Source organism: Colletotrichum spaethianum, assembly GCF_022836535.1.
Source record: "Colletotrichum spaethianum MAFF 239500 DNA, contig43, whole genome shotgun sequence".
Lineage (NCBI taxonomy): Eukaryota > Fungi > Ascomycota > Sordariomycetes > Glomerellales > Glomerellaceae > Colletotrichum > Colletotrichum spaethianum.
The window spans coordinates 333,884-359,153 of record NW_026054813.1 but is presented as its reverse complement, the minus strand read 5'-3'; the positions used below and the strand labels follow the sequence as shown (position 1 = coordinate 359,153).

The 25,270-nt window shown below is 49.9% G+C and overlaps 6 protein-coding genes across 6 annotated transcripts; 5 read left to right on the top strand and 1 right to left on the bottom strand.

The window, feature by feature from the left end:
• Positions 1 to 461: 461 nt before the first annotated feature.
• Positions 462 to 887, top strand: ColSpa_11228 (high-affinity nicotinic acid transporter; the record flags this gene model as incomplete). Its single annotated transcript, XM_049277440.1, has 2 exons — positions 462 to 656; positions 711 to 887. 2 exons carry the CDS (start codon positions 462 to 464, stop codon positions 885 to 887), a joined length of 372 nt encoding a protein of 123 aa, XP_049133397.1.
• A 447-nt stretch (positions 888 to 1,334) lies between these two features.
• On the top strand, positions 1,335 to 2,254 carry ColSpa_11227 (putative transporter; the record flags this gene model as incomplete). Its single annotated transcript, XM_049277439.1, has 2 exons — positions 1,335 to 1,720; positions 1,798 to 2,254. The coding sequence occupies 2 exons, from the start codon at positions 1,335 to 1,337 to the stop codon at positions 2,252 to 2,254; spliced, it is 843 nt and encodes a 280-aa protein (XP_049133396.1).
• Positions 2,255 to 7,054: 4,800 nt separating this feature from the next.
• Positions 7,055 to 8,118, top strand: ColSpa_11226 (bifunctional epoxide hydrolase 2; the record flags this gene model as incomplete). Its single annotated transcript, XM_049277438.1, has 2 exons — positions 7,055 to 7,914; positions 7,938 to 8,118. The coding sequence occupies 2 exons, from the start codon at positions 7,055 to 7,057 to the stop codon at positions 8,116 to 8,118; spliced, it is 1,041 nt and encodes a 346-aa protein (XP_049133395.1).
• A 953-nt stretch (positions 8,119 to 9,071) lies between these two features.
• ColSpa_11225 (uncharacterized protein) lies at positions 9,072 to 11,426 on the top strand (the record flags this gene model as incomplete). Its single annotated transcript, XM_049277437.1, has 1 exon — positions 9,072 to 11,426. The coding sequence occupies one exon, from the start codon at positions 9,072 to 9,074 to the stop codon at positions 11,424 to 11,426; it is 2,355 nt and encodes a 784-aa protein (XP_049133394.1).
• Positions 11,427 to 13,788: 2,362 nt separating this feature from the next.
• Positions 13,789 to 14,923, top strand: ColSpa_11224 (FAD-linked oxidoreductase sorD; the record flags this gene model as incomplete). Its single annotated transcript, XM_049277436.1, has 3 exons — positions 13,789 to 13,827; positions 13,922 to 14,047; positions 14,102 to 14,923. 3 exons carry the CDS (start codon positions 13,789 to 13,791, stop codon positions 14,921 to 14,923), a joined length of 987 nt encoding a protein of 328 aa, XP_049133393.1.
• Positions 14,924 to 23,400: 8,477 nt separating this feature from the next.
• ColSpa_11223 (spore wall maturation protein DIT1) lies at positions 23,401 to 24,829 on the bottom strand (the record flags this gene model as incomplete). Its single annotated transcript, XM_049277435.1, has 3 exons — positions 23,401 to 24,449; positions 24,507 to 24,605; positions 24,802 to 24,829. The coding sequence occupies 3 exons, from the start codon at positions 24,827 to 24,829 to the stop codon at positions 23,401 to 23,403; spliced, it is 1,176 nt and encodes a 391-aa protein (XP_049133392.1).
• Between the last annotated feature and the right edge of the window lie 441 nt (positions 24,830 to 25,270).

The window sequence follows — 25,270 nt, the reverse complement described above, 5'->3', positions numbered from 1 at the left end:
CAACTGAAATCGACTACACGAACTTCTGCCGTCTGCTGCCGCATATCTCGCTTGATTCGAGGGCTCTACAGTCTTCCTGCAATGCGGTGTAACAGTAACAATTAAATTGGCGGAATCTACGGATACTACTCACGGATAACGCTGGCATATGATCTTTAATCCGTCCCAGCCCCCCATATCCGACTGGGAAACGAACCACTTCCCCGCACCCACTGTTCTCAAGTCTGGGGTCTGGGGTAGTTCTGGGGTAGCGGCAGGCGGGGACCCTCAACCGGTCCCAAGCTTCTCCGCAGCGTGGGTCATCGTGGCCAGATATATCTTGAGCAGATTCCTTGTCCGTGATTGTTTTGAGAGCCGTCGTCCAGAACTCAATATCAAGAAACTTTTTCCCTCCTTCCAAGTGTAAGCATAGACTGTCCTTTTACTATAGTCGCGTTTGACGCAAAAGCCCCTACGTCACGATGGCTACGGCGAGGCGCTCCCTCGACAAGAACGAGGTCGAGACCCTCGGTCATCGCCCTTCTGCAGAAGTCCACCTTGAAAAGGTACCGGAAGCCATTGAGGTTAATGGCTTTCGCGTGTTTGGTCTGAGTACTGAGGATGCCGACTTCTACAATAACTACCCGGCGGACAAGCGAAAGAAAGTGTTTCGCAAGGTATGAACAGTCGGATCGCGTTATACCGGAGATAGTGACTGATGCATCAGATAGGTTGACATCCGCCTGATCCCAATGCTGGCGCTTCTTTACCTGATATGCCATATTGATCGTGCCAATATTGGCAATGCCAAGATTGAAGGCATGGTGGAAGACTTGGGCATGTCGGGTGTGCAGTACAACACCGTCTTGTCTATTTGTAAGTACCTCAATACACTGGCCCTCCTGTGACATCTTTAGACCTAGAGGGAGCATGGCTCACGTACCTTGGCATAGTCTTCATTCCATATGTTCTGTTCGAAGTACCCAGCAACATCATACTGAAAAAATTCAAACGCCCATCCACCTATCTCGGTGGCCTCACCCTCGCATGGGGCATTGTAATGACCTGCACAGGATTGGTGCAGAACTTTGCAGGCCTAATGGTCACCCGTGTGCTTCTCGGAACCTTTGAGTAAGGCTCTCAAAATACCCCCTTGCCCCCGTTGTCACCATCATCCCTCTTGTGGTCTACTCGCTAACAGACAAAACCATAGGGCGGGATTCTTCCCAGGTGCAATCTATCTCACCTCTTTTTGGTACGAGCCAAAAGACTTGTCAACCCGTATTTCGTACTTCTACTGTGCAAGTGCTTTGTCTGGTGCCTTCTCTGGTATCCTTGCCGCGGCTATCGCCGAAATGGATGGCGTTGGAGGACTCGAGGGTTGGAGGTGGATCTTTCTGCTTGAAGGTCTTGCCACGGTTGCCATCGGCGCTGCCTGCTTCTTCCTGCTTGTTGACACCCCGGGGCTTTCGAAGCGGTGGCTCGAGCCCGAAGAGATCCGATACCTGGAGCTGTCGATTTTTATCAAGCAGGGAGGCGGATCACGCGAGGAGAGTGGCGCCGGCGGCCGCGTCAACTGGAGAGATGTCAAAATGAACCTCACCAACTGGAGGATCTACGTGCAGGCCTACTTCCTGCTGTGCCAGTCAGCTCTGTCCTATGGCATCAAGTTCACGCTTCCAACCATCACCAAGGCCATGGGATTTGCCAATACTGAAGCCCAGCTCCTCTCGGCACCCCCGTACGTCGCAGCCGCCATATCTGCTATTTCGTTCGCCAAAGTCTCCGATCGTTTCTTCTGGCGAATGCCGTTCCTAGTTACCCCCTCGGGATCGTCGCAATTGGATATTCCATCATTCTATCGCTGAACGGGGAACTCGAGGCCAAGAAGGGAGTGGCTTATTTCTCGGTTGTCCTCGCTGTCGTCGGCATCTACCCAATCCAGGCGGCCGCCGCTTCATGGAACGCCAACAACATCGCTCCCGCCTCGCGAAGAGCCATTGGAATCGCACTTATGAACTGTGTCGGCAACATTGGTGGCATTGTGGGCAGTTTTATGTATCTGGAAAGCGAGAAGCCCAAATACCACACTGGGTTCGGTCTCAGCTTGGCTTTTGGTGGAAGTGGGCTGATTGTTGCCCTCTTACTTGAGTGGAGCTATAAGGCGGCAAACGCTCGTAAGGCCAGGATCGCTGACGAGGCGAAGGCCAAGTATACTGAGGAGGAGTTGTTCAATATGGGAGACAGGTCCCCCTTGTTCAAGTATGTGCTTTAAAGTGTGCTGACCTCGATTGGAAACCGCTTTCTCGGGCCTCGGGAAGGCGCGGGTTCCGATACTTGAGCTGGGATGGGTTGGATTACGGGACACAGTCACACAGGGTTTGAATGGATAGTTCACAAATCTTCATTACTGTTGTTTTGCACAAGGCTACGGACAGTCGCCTGCGATCGGCGGAAACCCACCATATCCTCATCATTGGTAGTGGACAGGTTTGTAACACGAAGGGACTGCAAAGTTGCCCCAGTGGTGGTATCAGACCGGCATCATTGTCATACGTTCGTGATTACCAATGCGTGAGGAGAAGTTTGGCCTCGGGTAAGCTACGGTGCTCCATAAGTGCCAACCCGACTATAGACGGCTGAATGTTACGCCGACTCTCCTCTGCCCGGCCCCCCCCCATATAAATCGTCGCCAATTCTGATATCGTAGGCTTCTTTTCTGCAGGATATCTTGTTATCCGACAGCTGCTAATCTTGTTATCCGAGAGCTGCTAGGTCTCAAAGGTTGGCGTAGGCCAGGCTATGCTGGATAGAGGTTATTCTAGGGGATAGAAGTACGATTTGCCTTGGCCGTTAGCGTCCCTTATTTTTAGGCTTTTATTTGAAGATGTCTATATATATAAGGTAGTGAAGGATAGTTGTAGTAGCAATAAATATATATTATCTAAATTAATAGAGTTATAAATGCCTTTATAAGGCTAGCTTATATACCTTATTACTAAGAACTAAAGTATTTTTATATAGCTAAAAAGAGAAATCTAGTATTTATTAGCTATTAGTATATTATATACTAAGTAATAATAAAAAATTTATAGAAATACTAATTAAGTAACTATAATAATATTACTAAAAACTATTATTATATTTATTATTTTTTATTATTTATTATTATAATATAATTTATATTAGTTTCTTAAAAATAGTTAATAGTATTAGATTTAATTTATTAAGCTTTATTTCTAAGTATATTTTATTTTTTATATTTTTAGTATAAGTAGCTAGGCCTTTGTTTTATAAAAGATTAGATATGTAATAGCTAAGTAGGCTAAAGTAAAGATTAAAGAGTATATACGCTTAGATATATAAAAAAAGGAATAATATCTTTTTTAATACCTCTTTATTATTACCTTAATTTCTTTTTTTTTTACTCTTTTTATTACTATTATAGTTTACTTTATAGATAAGCTAATTTACTTATTAATAAAAAACACTAAGGGTTATAAATATAAGTAGCTTAAAAGCAAATTTAAAGGGACTTACTATCCTTTTTATAATAAGTTATAGCTTATATTAATTACCCTTAACAATTCTTTTAGTAATAATTTACCTTATAGAGTAATAGCCTAACTAGTTAATATTTCTACCTATTAACTATTTTACTTATATAATAAGGCTTTTAGTAATACTAGCTATATAACCTTTACTTAAGCTATCTCTTATACTTAGGTCTAAGATAAGATAATTAACCTTAAGAATAATAGTAGTAATAAAAATAAGATTAAGAGAAGGTTAAAGATATTATAAGAAGCACTAAGTAGAAAGAAGAAGCAGGTTAATGATTTTAACAATATAGGTGTTATTAATATATCTATAAATATATAAATAGTTAGCTACAAATTATATAAGGGCCTTTATATCTATAAGACTACTAAGTTACTTTATAAGTCTCTTATATTATTAAATTTGATTTCTTATTACTTATATATAGTAGAAAAGCTAGGTATTACCTTATTTATTTAAACTAATATTACTAATACTACTAAGTTAAACTAGGTTAATTAATATATCTATTTAATTGTTATACTAGCTATATAGCTCCTATTTAATTAATAATAGGACTTTGAATTATACTTTAATTATATTACTTATAATAGTAGCTTTAGTTTGCTTTTACCTTATAAGGGTAAAACTATAAAGGACTTCTTTTAAGATCTTAGGATATAAAAAGTAAAAAAGAGCAAGAGGAGTATTACTATATACCTCTATTTCTTTTCTCTTAATCTTAACGATAAAGTAAGCTCTGTTTATAGTCAACAAGAATCTACCATATTACACATTAAGAGATTATTATTAGTATCTTTATATATACCTATCAAAAAAAAGTAAAAAGTTAATATAAAGCTAAGTCTATCTAATTATTCTAATAATAAAGATTAACGCCTATAAAAGCATAAGCGTCTTAGTATAATTATAAAGATAATTATATAAAACAAAGAAGAGGTTAATAAAAAGATTATTATTAGTAATAAAGATAGTAATATAGATAATAACTTAGATTTATTTAAAGACTAATAGTAACAGAGTAAAGATATTTAGAGTAGTAGTAAGTCTAGCCTTACTTATTATACTCATAAAGCTACTTACTAAACTACCTCTTAGTTAGACTTATTAGTCTTAGCCTAATTAGGTAATACTATCTTAGTATATATAGTATTTATCCTAGCTAACTTATCCTTAGGTATTTACTCTCTAATAAGCTTATTATATTATAGGTCAACAAGGTAGTTCTTTATAAGGAGGTCTAGCTATACGTTATTTAATTAATCTATTAGTTATTATCACTATTACATCTAAATCACTTACATATCTCTATTAATTTCCTTTTAGCTATAGAATAAGTGTAAGAGTAGACTACTAGTTACTAGCCTTAAAGTATACTATTATCCTTATCTTTAATTGTAGGTATATCTTTATATAAGGTCACTTATAATCTTCTTTTATACAAAGCTTTAGATTCTTAAGTAAAATACTTATATTAGCTAATTACTTTATACACTACTACTTTATCTTCCTCGTTATAAATTCATTAATCTTAACCTCCTTAAGTAGCACAAACATATTACTAATAAGCTTATAAGTAATTAAGGTTATTATAATAAGAATCCCTTAATTAGGTTTATACTTATAGAGATTAGCTAGTATACTAAGGACTATATAAAAACAATTCTTTTATAAGTAAATCTTATAGCTATTCTAAAGCTCTATAAAGTTAGTAATTTCTTTTTAAATTATATTACTATATATTATATATATAGTAATAAGGTATATAGTATTTTTTAGTATAAAGTACCTTATTATAATTAGCTTATTAGTATAGGACTAAATATATTAGAAATATTAATATAAAATTAAAGATAAGAGGAATACTTATAATCTAGTAATTACTTTAGCCTATACAAAGAAGCTTCTACTAGCTCTTAATCCTTATATTACTAGTAGATAAGGCCTATATATAATATAACTAGATATTATCCTTTTGGTAGAAAGTATTGGTAATACCCTCTGAGTTAGTATAGCTAACTGTTATCTAGGTATCTTTTACTATTACCTCTTAGGCTTCTACTTATAGAGAAGTCTTTACCTTATAGTTTAACCTTGTTAGATATAGCCTTATTTCTACTATTAGTATTACATAAAAGAACTACTTTAGTATACTAATTACTATAGTTACTAACCTCTTAACGTAGATCTAGATAATCTTATATAAATAGGTATTAATATAAGCGTATATTTAGAAGCTAAATTTCTTTAGTTTCTTATATCTATTAAGTAACTAGAGGAAATTAAAGCTTAGTACTTTAAAGTTAGTTTAATACTACTAGTAACTAATCTACTATTAATATATAAGATTAAGAAATTTCTTTTTATAATAAGTATATATATAGTATTTTTTAACTATAATACTAGTCTTATAATAGATATACTAATAAAAGTAACTTTAACTAAATCCTCTAATTATACTTAAAGACTTAAGGTCTTTTTTTATAAATAACTTTATTATCTTTATAGTAGTATTTCTTTTATTATTATTCTTATAACGCTTCTTTATATTATTACTTAGTTATATTCTTTAAATAGTTTTATTAGATATATTAAGGTAATTATCTTATTAGAGATTATGTTAAATAGATTAGTTACTATACTTATAGTTAAAGAAGTAAAAAGAGATCTTCTGTATAAGGCTAGCTTGATTAGGCTAATATTGCTTAGCCTAGGTATTCTTAGATAGATCCCATGATCTTAGTTATCTCTTAAGGGTATAAAGACTAGGCTGAAGTCCAGTCTCCTGTTAAAGGATGTAGAGGATAGTCGCGTAACTGGTACTATCGCGATAGGCAGCTTCAATCAATTAGCAATGGGGCGTAAAGTTAATAAGTGGTCCTCAGGGCATCTTTAGGTAGTTGTTAACGTCTAACGAGAATTTGAAGTTGATTTAAGAAGTAAAAGGTTGTGTTACTGAAGCCTAGGTTGGGGGATAAATGACGATCACATGGAAATCGACGATTTGTTGGGGGGCTGGGCAGTCGGCGTAACATTCAGCCGCCTATAGTCGGGTTGGCACTAATGTACCACCGTATTACGTAAGCAGAAACATGGCGCATTCCTATGAAACCTTGACCAATTTCCCCTACTCTGAACTCACATACATGTTTAAATAACAAATGGAAGAAAACAAACATTGAGAACCTACTCCTTAAGCTTTAGGCCATCTTATGAGATTTCCCCAGTCTTTTTAGGGCTGGATTTGGTTCTGGGCTAGAATAAAACTGTCAGGTTGTTTTGTCTCTGGCATGCTGCGGTCAATTACAGGCTTCAATTGCCGCTTACTCACAGCCGACCCGAATGCAAACCAGATCTCTCTTACCCCGCCCTCAGTGGGGTCAACAGGGAGGATTTAAATCCACGCACTCACACATCAGCGCAAGCACCGTTCTCAATCATCGCCAGCGTGCTAGCCAAACAGAAGTTAGCATCATCTCAACTTGACCAAGGCTGAATATCATTCACTTACAAGATGGCTCCGCCTACTCTTAACGAGAACCAATTCACCCACAGCGGCGATAAAACCACGTTTTACTGGTCTGCCGGCCCTTCCGGAGGACCACTCGTTATCTTCATCCACGGCTGGCCCGCAAACGGCGAGACATGGAAGCCTCAACTTCTAACTCTCGCATCTCTGGGCTTCCGAGTCATTGCGCCGGACAACCGCGGCTACGGACGCTCTAGCGTGCCGAAGGGGCCCAGTGCCTACGCCTTGGAGCATCATGTGTCGGACATGTTGGCGCTACTTGCACATCTCGGCCGCGACAAGGCCATCTGGATCGGTCATGATTGGGGCGCTGGCCTCGTCTGGGGTTTCGCCTCTCACCACCCGGAGAAGTGCATCGGCGTGTGCTGCTTGGCCGTACCGTACGCCGTACTTGACCTGGAGACTCTTGTCAGCCTCTCCAACCGCGAGATTTATCCTAAGGACGAGTATCCCTTTGCGCAGTGGGATTATCAAGCCTTTCACAACGAGCAGCCCGACACCAGTGCTGCGCAGCTGCAAGCGAACGTGTCCAACACCGTTAAACTGCTTTACCAACGTGCCGGCCCCGAGACGTATGGCAAGCCCTCATTCCTTAGCTCGGTGCGCAGGCTAGGCGGGTGGTTCGGCGGCCTCCCCACGGCGCCAGACTTGCCGTTTGAGACAACGTTGTTCAAGGATGACAAACCTGCCTTTGACCGCATAGTAGCCGAATTTGAGCGGAATGGATTCGAGGGTCCCAACGATTACTACCGCAATTATGATGCCAACAAGGTCTACAATGCGAAAGCGCCCAATGGGGTCGGCTCAGCTACCCGGTCTTGTTCATCGAGGCGCGCTGGGACAGCGTCTGTGATACGGCGCTTTCCAGACTGAGTGAGCCCATGCGGGAGCTGTGTGAGGATCTCACCGAGGTGAGCATTGAGGCGGGACACTGGGTCGCGCTGGAGAAGCCGGAGGAGACGAACGCAGCCATCGTGAGGTGGATTGCTACCAAGCTGCCAACGTACTTCCCGGGGTACTGGAAAGCACCATTTGTGTCTCGTAAATGATGGACTCCGGAGCAGTGTGCCTAGTACCACGCAAATGATCACAACAAGGGTCGATAGTTTTGAATTGCTACTGCATTTCTAGCCATGCTCAATCATTAATATCATGTTAGCCATGCGCAGCGTTTTAATCATGAACGTAATACTGAGGTAGACCATGTGTTATCCTGCGTGCAAGCGAAGGCAATATCAACAAGACATGCCGAAGTCACTGGGTGATTGCAGACGTAAGGCAATCAAGTCCAGTGACAATCCAGCCAGAGCTATGTCTCCTGAATCATCGACAGGAGTCGTATTGGTGGGCATATGATGTATTGCGTCGATCTGGCCCGCTATTCGTGGGCCTTTAATTCCGTGACATAACCTTCTTGACCCCTGGGGCAAATGGTCAGCAGAGTTTGTCTGCCTTGGGCGTAGGGGCCAGTCCATTCGGTCGGACGAATGAACGGCCACTGACAATGGCTTGCAAAACTGTAACCCCGCCACAACGAAAGTTCATCCTTTTGAAGTCAAGGCAATGTCAAGCATCTGTCCAAGATGGATCCTTAGCTAGTCGCCCTTGTGGTGAGGAATTCCCCGAGTCAGGACCCAGTCCGCTTGCCTGGCGAGTGTGGATACCCTCGAAGATGAAACAATCGCGTCGATATTTCTTATTGGATTATCACCATTTGTGGAGTTTGAGGCTGAACACGTTTGTATACCAAGACTGATCCCATGGAGCATCTCATCTCGGTTGTTTGTGATCCACGTTTCCTTTCAAAGCTTGAACATCATTGAGCTGACTTTCCAGCCTCAATAGGGGCATGTGTCCATCCAAACCAAAATCAAACATGAGCTTCTGCTTTGTCCTTTCTATCTGATGCCGAATGTGCACTGTGTGCCTCAACCATGACTTAATGGTCTAATCGACGACGAGCACACGCCAACGTCCTCGAGTCGCTGCAGGACTAAGAGAGATGACAGCGTCACAATCACAACGGACCTGGGAGCTTGAGGACCAGCCCATGGCGCCCAAGCTCGACCAGCAACAACGAGATATGCCAGACGATGGCTCAAAACAGCACGACTCATCGAACGTTCGGTGGCCGTTCGAAGACGTGGACGATGACAAGCAGCCTTTACCTCCACACCAGCCGTCGGGTGGCTCGTCATTCCAGTGTCAACCGCCCATGGATCCGGCGCTGAGACCGAGCCAGGGACGCATCCGTTACATCCTACGCTACTGGAGTCTTGAAATTTTCACAGTCTTTGTCGCGTTTTGTCTTCTTGCCGCCATCATCACGCTCCTCGCCTACTATAATGGTCATTACATGCCAGAATGGCCTTTCGAGATCAACCTCAACACCGCCATCGCCCTTTTATCGACCCTCCTACGGGCCGCCATTGTCGCCGCCGTGGCTGAGATCATCGGCCAGATCAAGTGGACATGGTTCGCCGAGAAAACTCGCCCTCTACAGCATCTCCAGGATTTTGATGCGGCGAGTCGGTCCGTCCTTGGATCCATTAGGCTTCTGGGAGTGGTGGTGTGGAACCTAGGATTTAGTTCTGCTGGCTTACTCGCCATCGGTTCCGCGATAATAACTATCGCCAGTCTGACTGTTGGCCCCGTCACGCAACAGGCCGTCCGCACAGAGACCTGCTCCATGATCCAGGAGCATGCACGCTCCGCTATTCCCGTGGCCAACTATGTCCCGGGGTCGTCATCGTACTACCGAGTCGGGGCGGGCCTGTATGAGCTCGAGGTAGACATGAAGAGTGCCATGATCAAGGGTATAACCGATCCGGCCAGCCAGGACAGCAACGTTCAAGTCACTTGTTCCAGCGGTAACTGCACGTGGCCCGATTGGGGCACAGGCGTCACACATGCGAGTATCGGTATCTGCAGCAGTTGCATCGACACAACAAGCTTCGTAAGCTCACCCCAGCTCGGAGACAACCTGACACTGCCGGATAACGGTGCCTTCATCAACGTTCTGGGGGGGAACTATATGTGGATGGGCTACAGCAATCTGAGTGCGTACACTGAACTATTCAGTGACGACTTTGCCCAGGCAGCTGCAGTCTCGCTTGCCAACTTCAGCATGCTCATGGTGACGAAGTCACCCTGCACGTCGGAGGAGTCGAACGGGATTACCAAGCTGAACTGTCCGCATCGCCTTTCGCAATCCGACAATAGCTACTTCGACGGCATCGGAGACTATATTGCGTCCTCGTGTGTCTTGTATCCATGCATGAAGGAGTATTCTGCCCGGTACGAGGACAATGTGCTGACTGAGAAGCTCGTCCGCACCACCACAGCGGTGCTCAATTCTGCCGAGCAGATGGCTTCGGGAACCACATACCGGTACTCGGCTTCCGGCAACTATACAGCCATTCAGAGCCCTTGCGTACTCGACGACGGCACCTGGTACGACACCGGCAATCAGAGCGAGGCCCTGCACGTTCCAGGGCGCACCTGGGCTAATGTCAGCTTGGGCGACAGCGACGTGCAGTCAGGCGACAAAATCAGCAGCGTGCCCAACGCTTGTCTCTACAAGATGGACGGGATCTTCTTTGAGGCGCTGTCTAACTTCCTCAACGGGGACCTGTTGAGCGCATCGTGTACATACAACTCCATGCAGAGCGGCCACATCAACTGCTATGACTCCTGGTGGCTCACGCCGCTATGGGCTGACATGAACGCCACGGTGTCCAGCCTAACGGAAGCCATCGACAACTTTACCTGGGCCGTAACCAACAAGTTTCGCATGACTGGGCTAGGCCCCGATGTTTTGCGAGGGACCGACGCTCTCAGTTCCCGGGGTGCCGAGGCCCTAGGCGAAGTCTGGACAAGCACCACATGCACCTTTTTTGATCAGAAGTACATCGCACTACCCATCATTCTGGTCGTCATATGCGCGTTCTTGCTGGGCTGGATTATCTTTAAGAACTACTCCGACCCCGAGCAGCCTGTCTGGAAGGGTAGCGTGCTTCCGCTGCTCTTCTTTGGCCTTCACAACACCGTGGGCCCAAGGGAACCGGGTGTAGGGGCGTGCACGAGTGGGAGCAGAGGTTGTGGTGATTCCAGAAGGGACGAACGACTAGCAAGGAATATGACGCTCTTCAGGGAGGATGGACGCGGGGCGCCGGAACTCGATCGGATCCATCAAGAGTCGGCACGAACGTGGGTACGGTTCCATGGCGGGACGGACCCCGGATTCTTGGATCTAGGGACGAAAAAGAAGAGAAACGACCCAGAAGCCGATAATGTGGGGTTAATGCCGCCGGCCCCGATTAAACAGCGTTTATACGGAAGCAAGTCGGCCAGATAATGCCTAGATGATAATGTGTATTTCTTCTTATTTGATACTGAGTCTTGAACATACCTTGGCTTTGTGCACATCATGTTTTGGTGGCATGATATAGGTTATCCTGGCATTGTCTGGTGCTAACACTTCTGTCATCGTTAGGTCACCCAGCGGGGCTACAAACAACGCGAGGGGAAGGCAAGTGCAGCAGCGAAGAGGGGAAACATCTCAGGTTAACGTTCCCTCAGGTTAACGTTCCCTCACCTAGTACCCAGCCTATTGTGTCAATTTGCTGATGGGGGAAAGCTCTGGATTTATGTTTCAGGTATGTACCTATACCAAAAAACGATGATGAGCGAGCGATTCTCCCTGCCCCGTTGACCTGTTTTGTGAGAGCCAGCTGGTTAGTAGACTCTGGTTGGCTCTTTGCATATGTATCACATGTGGATTTGAAGCAGTGCTGGGGGTTTCCAAGGGCTATGGTCGCCTGATCCCTGACACGGTATGTTGAAATCGGAACTCAAGATTGCAGTTCGTTAACTCTTCAATTATGTAATAAAATCCAACGCTGCTTCAATTTAACCAGACGCGGCGCATGCTCCTAACATGTGAATGTCAATAGATAAATCGTAGTCAAACAATACCTTGACTAATATAATATCCTCTCGTCTTCCCGATGTCCGCGAACGACAGGAGTTGTCAACCAAAAAGGGATCACCTGACGTTTTCGTGCTTTTTTCCCTTCCTCCTTTCTCCATCACTCTACATTTCTATGATTTTGATAAGAGGGAAGGAAAAAGGGCCATTACTCTAAGTACGAAACCTGCTCCGGAGACAAAAGTACCAAGAGAGAGATGGTAAAGCCTCAAGGTTTGGAGACATTCCTTTCTCACCAACCCTAGCTTACAGACCTCCAATGAAATCTGCCACTGATATCTTCTAGCGATGCGTCCCTCAGCCGCTAGCACTCTGTCTAATACTCTGTAACAACGACGTCATCTTATCTTGTCTTGAGACAGTCCTGCTTTGGGTCAATGATATATGTTGTCGAGTAGGTTTAACTAACCACAAGTCGTGTCTCATCAATCATAGTGACAGTTGAAAACGGGAGCGTTGGCGCAATCATCAACGCTAACAGAATGTGAAAGATCGAAGATCGAAGTGCAGACGACGGTGCCTGAGACAGCGCTAACGTAGAACAACGACAAAATGAGACATCGCCAGTAGCTTCGCTTTTCCAAGTCCCGGGAACTAATCATATCCGCTTTTCAAACTACTAAACTACTAGGAAAATTTGGTACATAGGTCGGCCTGGAGCTAGACTAGGCCGAAAGGAGAGTGTCTCGGTAAACATGACGGACACCGCTGTGCGGCCGATAGACGACATTAGTTACAGAATCGCGGCTTTGCAGTACCCATAATCATTTGAAACTGAAAAACATAGTTTTAGGCGTCCTGAAACCTTTTAATAACCAGCCGAAGATCAGCAAGACAGTATCTAGGATGAACTTGATCGCCAACGCGGGAACGTTTCCGGGAAATGCCCTCCGTTCCGGGTTACTCTCGTCGGCGTGATCACATGCTTGTTGATGCAACTGGATAGTCGAATCAACATGGCTAAAATAGCTCTATTCTCTCTGGGACATTTAACTCGGATTCTTCTGCATCAACAGTGGCTGCCAAACCATGTTGCTAAGGTTACTACTGTATCACTAGACCCAATACCACTATATCTCAACATGAGTTCAATATTCCAACAAACGCTTCCATGTCTCCGTTTCACCAAGTCAAATAGAAGAATCTCCTGGTATACAGCAGCCGTCACTGTCCTTGCGGGCCTTACGGTGCAGTTACTCCTCGCCCCTGGTTCCAATATCAAGCCAGGCCCCTCCGCGATCGAGCGATGCCTAAACGACGTCTGTGTCGGCAGAGCAGACTGTGTGCGGTTTCCGCTGCATCAAGATGACAAGAAATCAAGCTCCTGGATGCGCCCTTTCAATCTTGATCAGTCTTCTATTCCCATTGCCATTGTGCGCCCCAGAAATGCGGAAGGGGTTGCTAGCGTCGTCAAATGCGCTGCAAAGCACAATGCCAAAGTTCAGGCCAAAGCTGGAGGCCACAGCTTCGCGTGAGTTACCCTACGAATAGTAACAGCGCCTATCCTGTTCTAACTATCTGAATAGAAACCATGGTGAGAACCGCCGATGAGCAGCTCATGGGTTGCCGTTTTTTTCGCCCTAAGACTGATGACTTGTGTGCTTAGGACTTGGTGGCCAGAATGGCGCCATCTCAGTTGACCTTGAGCATTTCCAATATGTTAACGTCGAAGCTCCCGGCTCTCTGCACAACGTTCGTGTAGGCAGCGGCACGAGACTCGGTCAGCTAGATGAGGCCCTACAAGTCCATCAACGAGCTGTGCCTCACGGTATGTGCCTTGGTATCGGCATTGGGGGTCATGCTACTGTGGTACGTCTCTATGCAGTGCAAGTAGTCTAGGCTAGTTCTCTAATCGGATACAGGGTGGTTTGGGACCAATGTCCCGCATGTGGGGGACTACTCTTGACAACGTCGAGGAGGTCGAAGTTGTTACGGCCAATGGGACAATCCTCCGGGCCAGCAACAAAGAGAACTCTGACTTGTTCTTTGTATGTAACCCCAAGAGACCCTAGACTCGCCGTTAACCTAACTTGAAACCATAGGCCATGAGAGGAGCTGGATCTGGATTTGGCATCGTCACCGAGTTCGTCATGAAGACTCATCCGGCACCACCAGCTGTTTTGCACTTTAGTCAGAACTTTATGTACCGCAACCTTGAAGAGATGGTCGACGTCTTCCACGACTGGCAGCGAGTCGTTGCCAATCCTGCCCTAGACCACCGCTTCAGTACTGAAATAGTACTGGCCCCTCAGGTTGTCCGTATCTTGTCAACATGGTACGGCAAGAAGACAGACCTTCACGAGACTGGCATTCTTAATAGACTACCTGTGGGCGGCTCAACGACATTCCACCAAGAGCGTTGGGATAGCTCTCTGAACTTCCTCTCCACGCAAGAGTCCCTTCACAGCCCGAACATGGCCAGTAAACTTCACTCCAAGAGCCTCGGCTTCAACCGCCAAGACCTGCTATCCAAGGCGGACATTGCAGCCGTGTTCAAGCAGCTCGAAAAGCAGCGTAAGGGCACTGACACCTGGTCCATCAGGTTTCAAGCAGTCGGTGGCGCCATTTCGGATGTCCCCACTGCCAGCACAGCATATGCTCACCGCGACAATGTGATGCTTTACCAATCGTACTCAGCGCACGCTTCCAAGAAAATCAAGGATCTCCTAGACAACTTCCACAGAACGCTATTGAATACTGCACCCGGGGCGTCTGGAACGTACCCAGGCTTTGCGGACCCGGAGCTGAGGGATGCGCGGCGCTCGTACTGGGGAGCCAACCTTCCAGCTCTCGAAGAAATTAAGGCTACGTGGGACCCGGAGAACATCTTCCAAAACCCCCAGAGTGTTGTATCAAGGGCTTAGTGAAACGGATGTTGATGGAACGTTTAAACAGTTTCCCAGTGCAGGCGTGTTAATGGTTTCAATAAGAGTATCATATCAGTCACTAGAATGGCTCCCAAGATGGGTCTTGCACCGCTATCAAATGCCGAAGTTTGCGCGTTGACGAGGCGAAATGGATATCGTACGAAACCGACCGGTTCACTGCAACGATGGAAGTGCAGTTTGATACGTTGGTTTCAGTCGCTCTTCAACGTCATTGGTTGGCTGTTTGATGAGGGCGGCGGCCCAATCCGCGCAATGATCAACAGCCACGCATTCGCCACATGGAAATGCTCGCGTTGGTGGCGGCCGGTGTTGGTCCTCTCGTTGACCAACGCTCATGATCAACCATGCAAGCCACCGGCACTGTGCCGACCACATTCTTGTTCCTCCCAGATCATACTCCGGAGATGAACCGTTGTCCCGTTTGCTCATGGTTTTGGTGCTGGCGCAATTCCGTGCCTGCTGATCGCCAGCGCCACGGAGAGGCGATCCGGACGACGGGAAGACGATCCTTACTCGAAAGCACACACCAAAGGTCAGAAAAGCAACATCTTGGCGGCCCACTGCAGCTAGACAGAGGGGGGTCTACTCTAAACCGACCATCAAAAGACATCACCGCAGCTCAAGGCCTGGCTCTGGCCACGTGCGGACCGACTCCGCCAGTCTGTGGTTGCGAAGGTGCTCTTGCATGAGCTGCCAGAGCCGTTTCGGAACCATCAGTGGCAATATGACAGCAATATCAGACGGACATTACAGAGTGCATATGTCAAATCAGTCGGAGGTCTTTGATAAACTTGGCGGCATGGGAATCGCTCGCTGTCGCGGAGGAGCACACCCCCGTCACATCGACGTGACCAAGGCGTGCGTGCCATCAACAACAACCGGCATGCGCCAGGCGAAGTATCGGAATTCCAACCGAGATAGCACAGGGGACGGAAGGTCTGATGTCCCGGCCGAATGCGCCGGCTTTTGCAGTGCTTACGCCTTTGGGAAACGTGCGCGCGTGCGACGCCAGGTCTAGACTAGTCCATCCACGTCGACGCTCGCGCCCACGAGCGGTTGGGACGGGCGGCAGGCAGACTGTGCCTGCGGTGGTGGAAGGGGGACTGATAAACCCCCGGAGGGAGGGGGTATGAGAGATGAGACGCAGCGGAAGCGAGCCCGACGTGTTGGTGGCCAAGCCCTCCGATGTCTGGTTCGAGTGGCCCGCAAAGATGAGTCTTTGACAAATATCCCGCGCGACGGCGGCCATTGATTGGGTCGGCGCCATGAGTAGCACCGAAATGAGCCGTTGGTCATATCTCGGAGACTTATCGCAGGGCGGCTTTTTTAACTGCCCTTTTTCCAAAACTGCGGGGGAGTCATCTATATCGAACGATCCCGCGCCTCCCTCAGAGACTCTATATTAGTCTGCTTGTATGGAACTCGAGGCAAAGGCACCCGACGCGCCGCAGGGCCCGTTGGGGGTCGGCCCTCCTTAGAGCATTGTTTCAAGCCTCGGAGTCGCGATTCCGGCTCGCGTCCCCTGGCCTCTGGTGCACCCCCTATGCCAACCCCCGGTCACCGTGCCTCGCTTCGACGCACACACGCAAACAGCGGCCTAACTCTGGTTCGGGGTAAATGGGAAGTGGGCAGCCGGGGGGCACCGGTGAGGGGTCGAGACTCACAAATCTTTCGAGAGGAGATCCACTGCCAACACACGACGATAACAGAGGACAGAGTCACAGAGTTACAGATGATGAAGTGCCAGTACAGTTGCGGTGAGTTTGGAAGCGAGAGCAGCAAGGCCAATCGATCATCGTCCCATCACGGACCTGGCGCGCTGGGATGCGCTGGGAAACCAGTGGCCCGGCATCCCGTATTGGAGGTTTGCGCCGCTCCTAGGCCGGTTTGGGCTGCTCGCCATACCGACTGTCAATTGTCAATTGCCTATTCTGACCTGATTTGGCCCCTTTGGAGTCCGCGCGCAGGCACATTCTTCGTCATCCGGGAGGCGTTGTCGTGTCGAACCCTCCACCCCATGCAGCCACTCCCGGTGTGGCAGCACGGTGAATCAAGTGCTCAGGAAGACGCATGCTTGAAGGCATGGCAGGAACAGGCTCCCAGCTCACTTGCTGCCGCCGTTGGAAGGGGGCTGGGCTAGCGGCTTGGTGTGTGTAGATTGTGTGAGACAAAGTGGTAGCTTATGCTTATTTCAGCATCTCGCTAGAGCAATCACAAACGCAATTGCTCGTCGGTTGCAACAGGCACGAGGTGTCGACAGCTGTGCCGTGTGTGGTGGCGTCGAGCATGATTTCACGCGGCCGGGGAGCCGATCCCTGGCTAGGACAAGTTGCGCTTGTACCGGTACTTTGCGCCGCGGTACCTGGTGCATTGGGCTGTCCGGGGAGGCGGGCAGGCCCATGGCAGGCCTGCATCGGAAGATGGCGACAGGTCGATCATTCAGTGGGCGTTGGGCAGCCAAGAATGGCATTGCGTACCAGCCGGCGGACTCGAAAAAGAAAGCATACATGACGCGAGGGCGCGCAGGCCTGGGAGATGCGGCCAGGGTTGCTGGTGCGCGAACTAACAAAGGTGGATCAGGGTTTCTTCGCTGCATGAGAGGCCTCGAACACACGGCAAAGTGCCAACGGCAGTACGGAGAAGCATGAAGGCTTGAACCAGCGTTCCGCGATCTTCGGGCTCGGAGCGGGAGCGTTGAGAACCAGAGGCCCTGTGACCAAGGTGTCGGACCGCAAGGAGGGACACGCTGACGCAGGCCAGAGTTCGGTCGCGGGATCGGTGGTGTGGGGTGAGTTGTCGGGGGCACAACACGTCCGAATGCAAGATGGAGCAGACAGGATCATGAGCCCGGCGGTGCGGGACCTGGTTCCCGTCCGAAGTGGCCTGGCTATGCAGTCGGAGATATTGGAACCGTCGCATCTGCCCAGGCATGCGGGTTGACAGCGTCATCGGGTGTTTGGACGACAGAAGATGGGACGGGATCGTGCACCCAAGCTTCATGGATGACGGAAAAGATGGAGGGTTCGGAGCACGCACCGCCCTTGCCGTGGAATGCATGCATCCCACCGGCTGTCGGTTGACGGTCCTCACTGCCTCTTCAAGCATCCTGTGATTGAAATAGGCACCGCAGAAGCCCGATTGAGACTATGTGCATCAGGCGATCGACCACGAATTCGGCGATTCGTCCGTGGAGGGTGGCCAGAAGTGCAGAACCTGCTTTTTCTAGCGCGAGCTCATCTCGGAAAAGTTGCCATGGGTGCATTCAATGCCGGATTATTGATTCGCGTGTATGCAGAGTGTCCGCCAAGTGTCTTGTGTGTCTTTTGTCGACTGCCAGCCACGGCCCCGAAAGGTGGGGCCGAAAGACCGAACCGATCCGGGCTAGTACCGGGTCCGGAGGCAACAGTGTGATCTAGACAGTGTAAACCATGGTTGACATTGCCGTTGCCGTTCCGAGCCCCGGAAAAAGTGCCATGTCGTCTAGAAGCTCCACTATTTTTCTACATCCCTCCTGACTCTTTCTCTAACTTGAGTGTAGAATGAAGACCGCCGTTAAGGCAATGAGACACTCTTCGAAGTTCGGGACGCGGCATCAAAGACAACCGACGCCGAGAGGCTGTCAATGCCGCGATGGAAATAGCAACCTTGCAAGCAAGATACCCAACCCATCTCAAATATGCGTAAGCTTAGACGCCAGGCTATAGCTCACAGCATGTTTGTATCAGGCGGCCACTGCGTGTCTGATCGTCCAACAGACCCCTGGCGCAGTTCCACTGCCAGTGTGGACGTCATTGATCTCGCCCGGTGCCGGCGACTTTATTTCAAATCGAGATAAATGACAGCGGGTATCTGGCGCCAACTGCGGCCCGCGCTGCAGGCTTCTGCGATGCGCGATCCTCATCTCCACCGGTTTCTGCGACAATGACTCGCTTGGAACATCAAACGATGTTTGCTTGAATCAGACTTGCAGGCAATAACTGTAATTGGAAGGGTGGTTTCAGAGCAGGTCATTGACGCCCCAAAGCAGGAACGTACGCCTAAGCGTGAGAATTCTAGTTCGACTCGCCCGCTTCCTTATAGACCATGGTGTAAGGACGTTGCCTTACTTGTCTGTGGTCTGCCAAGAGAATATGGCGATCTCGGTTGTCATGGCTTCAGTTAGGCCTTGGCCTTTAAGATGTACGTTACCGATAGCGGCTATGGATTCGTCAACCAGAAAAGGAAATAGACTCGCAGCCTCGCTAAAGCGGTAGCATTAAGTGAAGAGAAGTCATTTTTCGATCGTCGTTCATGGTATGCCGTAACCCTTGCCTCAAGATACGCTCCTTGATGTCTATAGCGCGATGCCTGGCGCTTATGAGCATCATTGTGGCTGAGATAGGAACGGGGTCTTGACCGCTTCCCTACGCAATTCAGACCAGCCGCCTGCCCAGCAGTACGAGGCCAACGGTCTTTTCCAAGACCAACACCATAACCCCGTCATGGAAACATCATGTCCAGCCCAACTCGGACTGTGTTCATGATTCATCGCAGCCGCCAGGACATCTCAGAGTCCCTCGGAGCTCCGCATAGTAACACCACAAACACAAACGCGCGGCAGGCTTGCCCCGAGGAACAAGCCCCAAACGCCTCGCAGCGACGCAGCCGCGTATGATCGTCCGGGTCTCGCCTTCCAAAGTGATCAAAGCGTCGCGAACGAGACGCACGTCATAGGCGCTCGAGGCCCGTCTGTTCGCGGGGTACCTCGCGCGGGCTGAATGAGAAAGATTGGACGACGACGAGCGGCCGCATAAACAGCCCGCGATCGGGGGCTAAGAAGGGGGTGGCGGTGGGTTCCCCACCAGGGCCCCCAGGCTCGGGAGACCGACGCCCTGGACGCCGAACAGAGGCGGCATTGCGATGCCCCGCAGGGCCCTGCGTGATCGGCGCGAGCCTCCGCAGGACCGCGGGATTAGGGACCCCACGCGCATGGACCGAGGCCCGATCCGGAGTCTTGGGCCCCGGGGCCCTGGAAGGGAGGGGGGCACGTCTGGCGGGGGAACGGAGAGGGAGAACAAGCGGTCAGCCGTCCGTCAGCCGGATCAAACAAAAGCCGCATGAACTCGCCTGCCGCAGGAAAGGGCTGGCGGGGGTCCCGATGCCGTGCGCGGCGCGAGTGCTTGATCGCCAGAATCCCCCGCCGAGAACGGGCGGTCTGCGCCCTCCGGGACGGGAGGCAGCCGCGGGGTGTTACCGAGCCGGGGCTGGGAGAGACCGCCGACGGGAAAGAGAGTGAGACGGAACGGGTGAGAGATGAAGTGGAGTGAAGAGGGGGGGTTGAGGCTGTGTGAATGCAAACGAACACCCTGGTACCGTGAGGCACGCAAAAGTGTTGAGACGGGCAAGAAGGATGTTGGGAATGGTGAGGCCAGGATAGCCATTGATGTCAGTGAGATGTGAGATGCACGATGTGTAGGTCGAGTGCAGTGGGGTGAGTGAGTGGCAGAGTGAGTGAGTCGATTAAGGTGCGCCAAGAGCTGTCCGCCAAATCTGCTGCAGATTCATTAAGCGGTTATCCCTTCCCCCCTTACAGAGCAAAGCACACCCGCGCGCGCGCGCGCCGCGCTAACAAGGACCCCGCGGCCTGTCAAACTGTCAAACGGCACCTTAATTTCAGACCAAGGACCGCCGGCGTCCGGCCGCCACCATCTAAACTCTAATTCCTTCTGTTGGTCTTCTCGTAGGCTTTTTTAAGGCGCCGCCGGAAAAAGCAAAGATGTGCCAACGAACGTCCCACATTCCGCATTCCATCACATCACAGCACCACCACCACCGGCTTTTGTCGGTTTTTTTTTTTCTTTCAAGGGAAAGCTGCGCACTCCAACCTTTGGGGAGCCTACTTGGCGCTTCGTTCCCTGTTCGTCTCAATCGTCCCACGGAAACTTTGGCCTCGCATCTCTCGCATGCCAGCGGACGTGGCCCTGCTCGGGAGCCAGTGCCGCCCAATCAGACAATAGAGATTCCGAGGGCCCACGGTGGGACGAACGAGCTGCCTGGGAAATCAGGGCAAGGGAGAACTAGAACGAAGAGGAAAAAGCCAAACTCCTGGCTGTGTATACCCCGCATAGTCCCGAAACCAGGAACAAGCTTCGGAAATCCAGGCGCCATCTGAACTTAATACCACACCGGACGAGCATGCAGGAGGAATATTCGTCGCGTGTGCCCCTCCCACTTCCTCTCTGCCTACAGGGCCGTCGACGGCGGGCCGCCCGCCACGCCAGGAACGGAACTGGTTCATCTCGGCACATGGCCCCGCGCCCCGAGTTCAGCCCCCTCCCCCGTCGCCCTGCGAGCTGGCCTTGCCAGGAAAAGAAAGCAAGAGAAGAAAAGGGACCGGGTGCAACTAAACAGCCACAGACGGGACCCCCCTCCCCAGCACGTCTGATATTAAATAACGAAAAAAAAGAGCACGACGGCGACGACCGCAGAAAAGGGGCCAGCTCCATCAGCCGTCCAATGACCAGGCACGCGTCCTGGGGATACCATGACGAGTCGGCAAGGGGAGGGGGCCTTTCCCATAGTCTCAGCTAGAAACCATGGAAACCTTCCATCAAGGGGGCCGCGGCTATTCTTCCCAAATGCCCAGCACGCATGGGGGCGTGTGGTGCGAGGGACCATGTCTCTCCCTGCGGGCGATGTGGAGGACAGAGTTGGGCATGAACGGCCAAAATATCAGACACAGAAAATGGAAGACAAAACGGCCTGGTTGGCCCAGGGGTCTGACCGAACCCCCGGGACATGGAAATGTTCTCCATGTCTCACCACCCCCCTCATTCTCCCCTAGGCCTGGGACCTCTCGCACTCTACTGGGACATGCCGATAGACTTCGCTCCGGCTGCAGGGCGCCTGTGATGGAGGAGGCTCATGTGTCTCACATGGTGGAATACTTTGTCGCAGGTAGAGGCCGACGAACCCAAAAAAATAAATCCGCCGACGCCGCATGGTCGTGACTGGGAGCTGCTAGCCACAAAAAAAAAAAGAAAAGAAAAAAAAAGACAACACAACTAAACAGGACGGGCGTGTTCTCGATTCGGTACCGCTGCCTCATCTAGCTGCAGATGAGGCCCATCGCAAGGCAATAACCGCATGAACAGCCATGCGAACCCAGACTAGAGCTCTCACGCCCGCCTCCCACGGCTTTGCTGGTACGTGGGCCCCAAAAGTAATCAATCACTCATCACAAATTCCTCATCATCATTCAGCCCCCCACGAGGAATATGCCCCCCCGACCGCCACGACGAACTTACGGCCGTGGAAAACACGCCAGGATGGACCCGTTCTGCCTCGCCATTTCCAGGGTCCACTCGACCTAGCGTGCGCTAGAACAAGGACAGAAGCTTCCAAACCCAAGGATGCCCTCCGTCAGCAAACCTGATTGTCGTCCACCTGACAGCAGCTAGCTCACCGCGATGTCCTCAATATTGTTTCTTTTTTGTTCTTTTTTCCCCCCTGGCATCTGCATCCCATTCCCCATCACATACGCCCGCAAATCCAACATACTACCCGGCCCCCCATGCTTTCTCCTCTCGATTCCCCCCTCTCCACGCCCCTCCCCGAACGCCCCTCAAACCCTGCGGCGTGTTCCGAGTTCCTGAGACATATTTGCAGAGGTTGGAACCTCTTCCTAGCTAGCATGCATAGTACACGCCCTTGGATGAACCCCCCCATGTCCCTTTCCCCCTCGACTCTTGACTCCGCCGCCCTTACGTCCCCCCCCCCCCCCCCCCGCTTCCTCAACGACTGCTCGCACACGCCTTCCATCTTGTTTCGTGTAGCATCGGCGTGGAGACGTCAAAATATTGAACGCAGTCAAGGTCGAAAACGGTTCTTGCAGACATGGCAGGGGTCCAGGCAATGGACCGTGCCGTCCAACGACCCCCGAATGCACAAAGACCAAGACGCTTCGCCCGTGCCCCCTGGCTCGTATGCCGCCGTCTCTTGTGTCACAACCCGTCTCTCAACCCGACACGTCATGCCCGTACTTCGTGGGCGCTGAATCACGTCTTGGACAGTAGTGCGGGATGAGAAACTCAGGTTCTACTCAAACATATTACAAATGAGAAAAAAAAAAAAAAAGGATGCCATTGGCACTGTTGAATCTAAATATGCTAGGTATCTCGGCCTTGCGCTAGCCTCCGTAATCCCACTGCGCCGGTGTGCTGCCTTGTATTTCCCCGTGAAAAGACGCCAAGGGTATATCCTTTGCCTAAGCTTGAAACCACCAACGCCAATCTGGGCCGAAGCAACACCAATTACAAAGTGTGTTGCTCGATGCCGCGCCAGGAACTCGCGCATTTTACCTGTCGTATTACACTCGAGTCGAATCCGCCAAAATCTCGCCCTTGTCTGCTAGTAACCACCTAAAACGTCTAGCCTGGCCCTTGCTACAACTTTGCTGCCGGCACAGCGCCTTCCTAAGCGCCAATGTTGCCTGTTCCGTGGCCGGCCCGCCTCCGCTCTTCCATCATGGCCCAGAAGCTATCTTTCGGGTACTCTCTCGTGAAGATCTCGTCTGGCAGTGCGTCCTCTCCCTCGTACGCCGTCGTGTCTCCCGAGAAAATGAGGGAGGAGTCGAGACGGTAATAAGAAGTAGGATGGACCATATCAGGGGGGCTCTGAGTGGGCGAAACCGAGGGCAACGAAGCGGCGCCCGACAGGCCGCCGGATGACGGCGTGGCCGGCCATGGCGCCATTGACTGAGTCCCCATGGATGTTGTCGGCATGCTCGAGCCCATGGGCGCTGTCGTGTAGTTCGATCCGATGGGCGCTGTCGTGTAGTTCGAAATCATGGAAGCCGTCGAATAGTTCGGTGTCACGGCCATGGGCGGAGGAGGGGGTCTGTTTCTGTTCAGCTGCCTGTTGCCACTCAGCTGCCTGGCGCCCTGGTACGGACTCTGGTACTGATGATGGCTAAACCCCCCCACGTATCCGCCGCCGGCTGCCGATGTGGACTGCAATGCTGTCTGGGCCTGGAGCCCGTCGTGGATCACCTCGCCAACTCCGTCTGCACGTTGGCGCTTGGGCGATGGGCCGCTCGTACGCGCACGGTCCGCCTCAAGACTGTATGTGAGCTGCCGCTTTCGGTTTGTGGCCTGGCGGGAATCTTTTCGAAGACGCAATCGACATCCTTGGTCGCTGAGGTGGCGGGTCAGGTAGGTTGACTCGGCCATCCCCGGGAATGTTCTTTGGGTGTGCACCTGGAAAGCCTCCGAAACGGCGGTCGTGCACAAGACAGCTTCTGTCCTTCGCATCTCGTAGAGGACAAACTGCAGCCTGAAGCAACCCTCGAACTTGACCGAGAGGTCGCCGAATACAAAATAGCCTGCGTCATGGCTGTTGGTATCTTTGAACTTGTGCAAGGAAGAGCAGGTCGTGCCAACCAGCGCCTTTCTGGACACTTCGGGATCTTGCTTGCTGTCTCGTTCGGCGTTGATCAAGTAGACGTAGAGAATCCAAAAGGGATCTACGACATGGTCAGCACACGAACCATGCGATTCGGCCAAGGATCATAGAGACTTACTGAAGAGGCAGTTCTCGGGGTTGCCGTAGAAGCTACGGTCAAAGTTCCTCGGTTCAACGTTAAGCCTGACAATGGGAGGTGGATCGATCGGTTTGCGGTCTACTAGCAGATGTCAGCTTCCATAGAACCAAATCTTGTGGACGAATACGGACCTTTTTCTTTCCCCGTGGCTACTTTTGCGTTTGTTGGCCCCTGGACGACGGACAGAGTGATGCCACTGTGGCTAGTTGGAAATCTGTTACTCGTTAGCTTTGGCCGCAACGGTGGACGGTACCTGTGTGTTCGTAATACATACCGCTGCTGCGTTGCGAACGAGGCCGCATGGTGACTGTGTGGGAAAGACATCGATGTATCTAGTCCTTGGAAGTTGTCTGAGTGTGTTGAATAATGTGCCGCGGTGTGTGGAACCGTGGAAAAGGTATGCTATCCGACGACTAGCATTTATAGCTGGCTGGATGATGCTGAGGGCTGGTAAAGGAGCCGACCCAAGTATCGGAGAAACAAGTGATAAAGTTTGATGTCGCGGTGGACGGTTGAAAATCTGACACTGCACAATTGCAGATGATTTGCTCGGCCTGCCAGATTTCTCCACCCAGGATTCGCAAAAGGTCTTACGAAGTGCTAGAGAAGCCTTGGGCAACGTGTGGTACCCTCGATCCAAACCAGATGTGACCTGATTCCGCTGCCAACGACGAGTCTGGTGACGTTGATTCGGTTCTTCCGTGTTTTTCTTCGTTGACAAGGTCTAAAGGACGCAAAGAGGC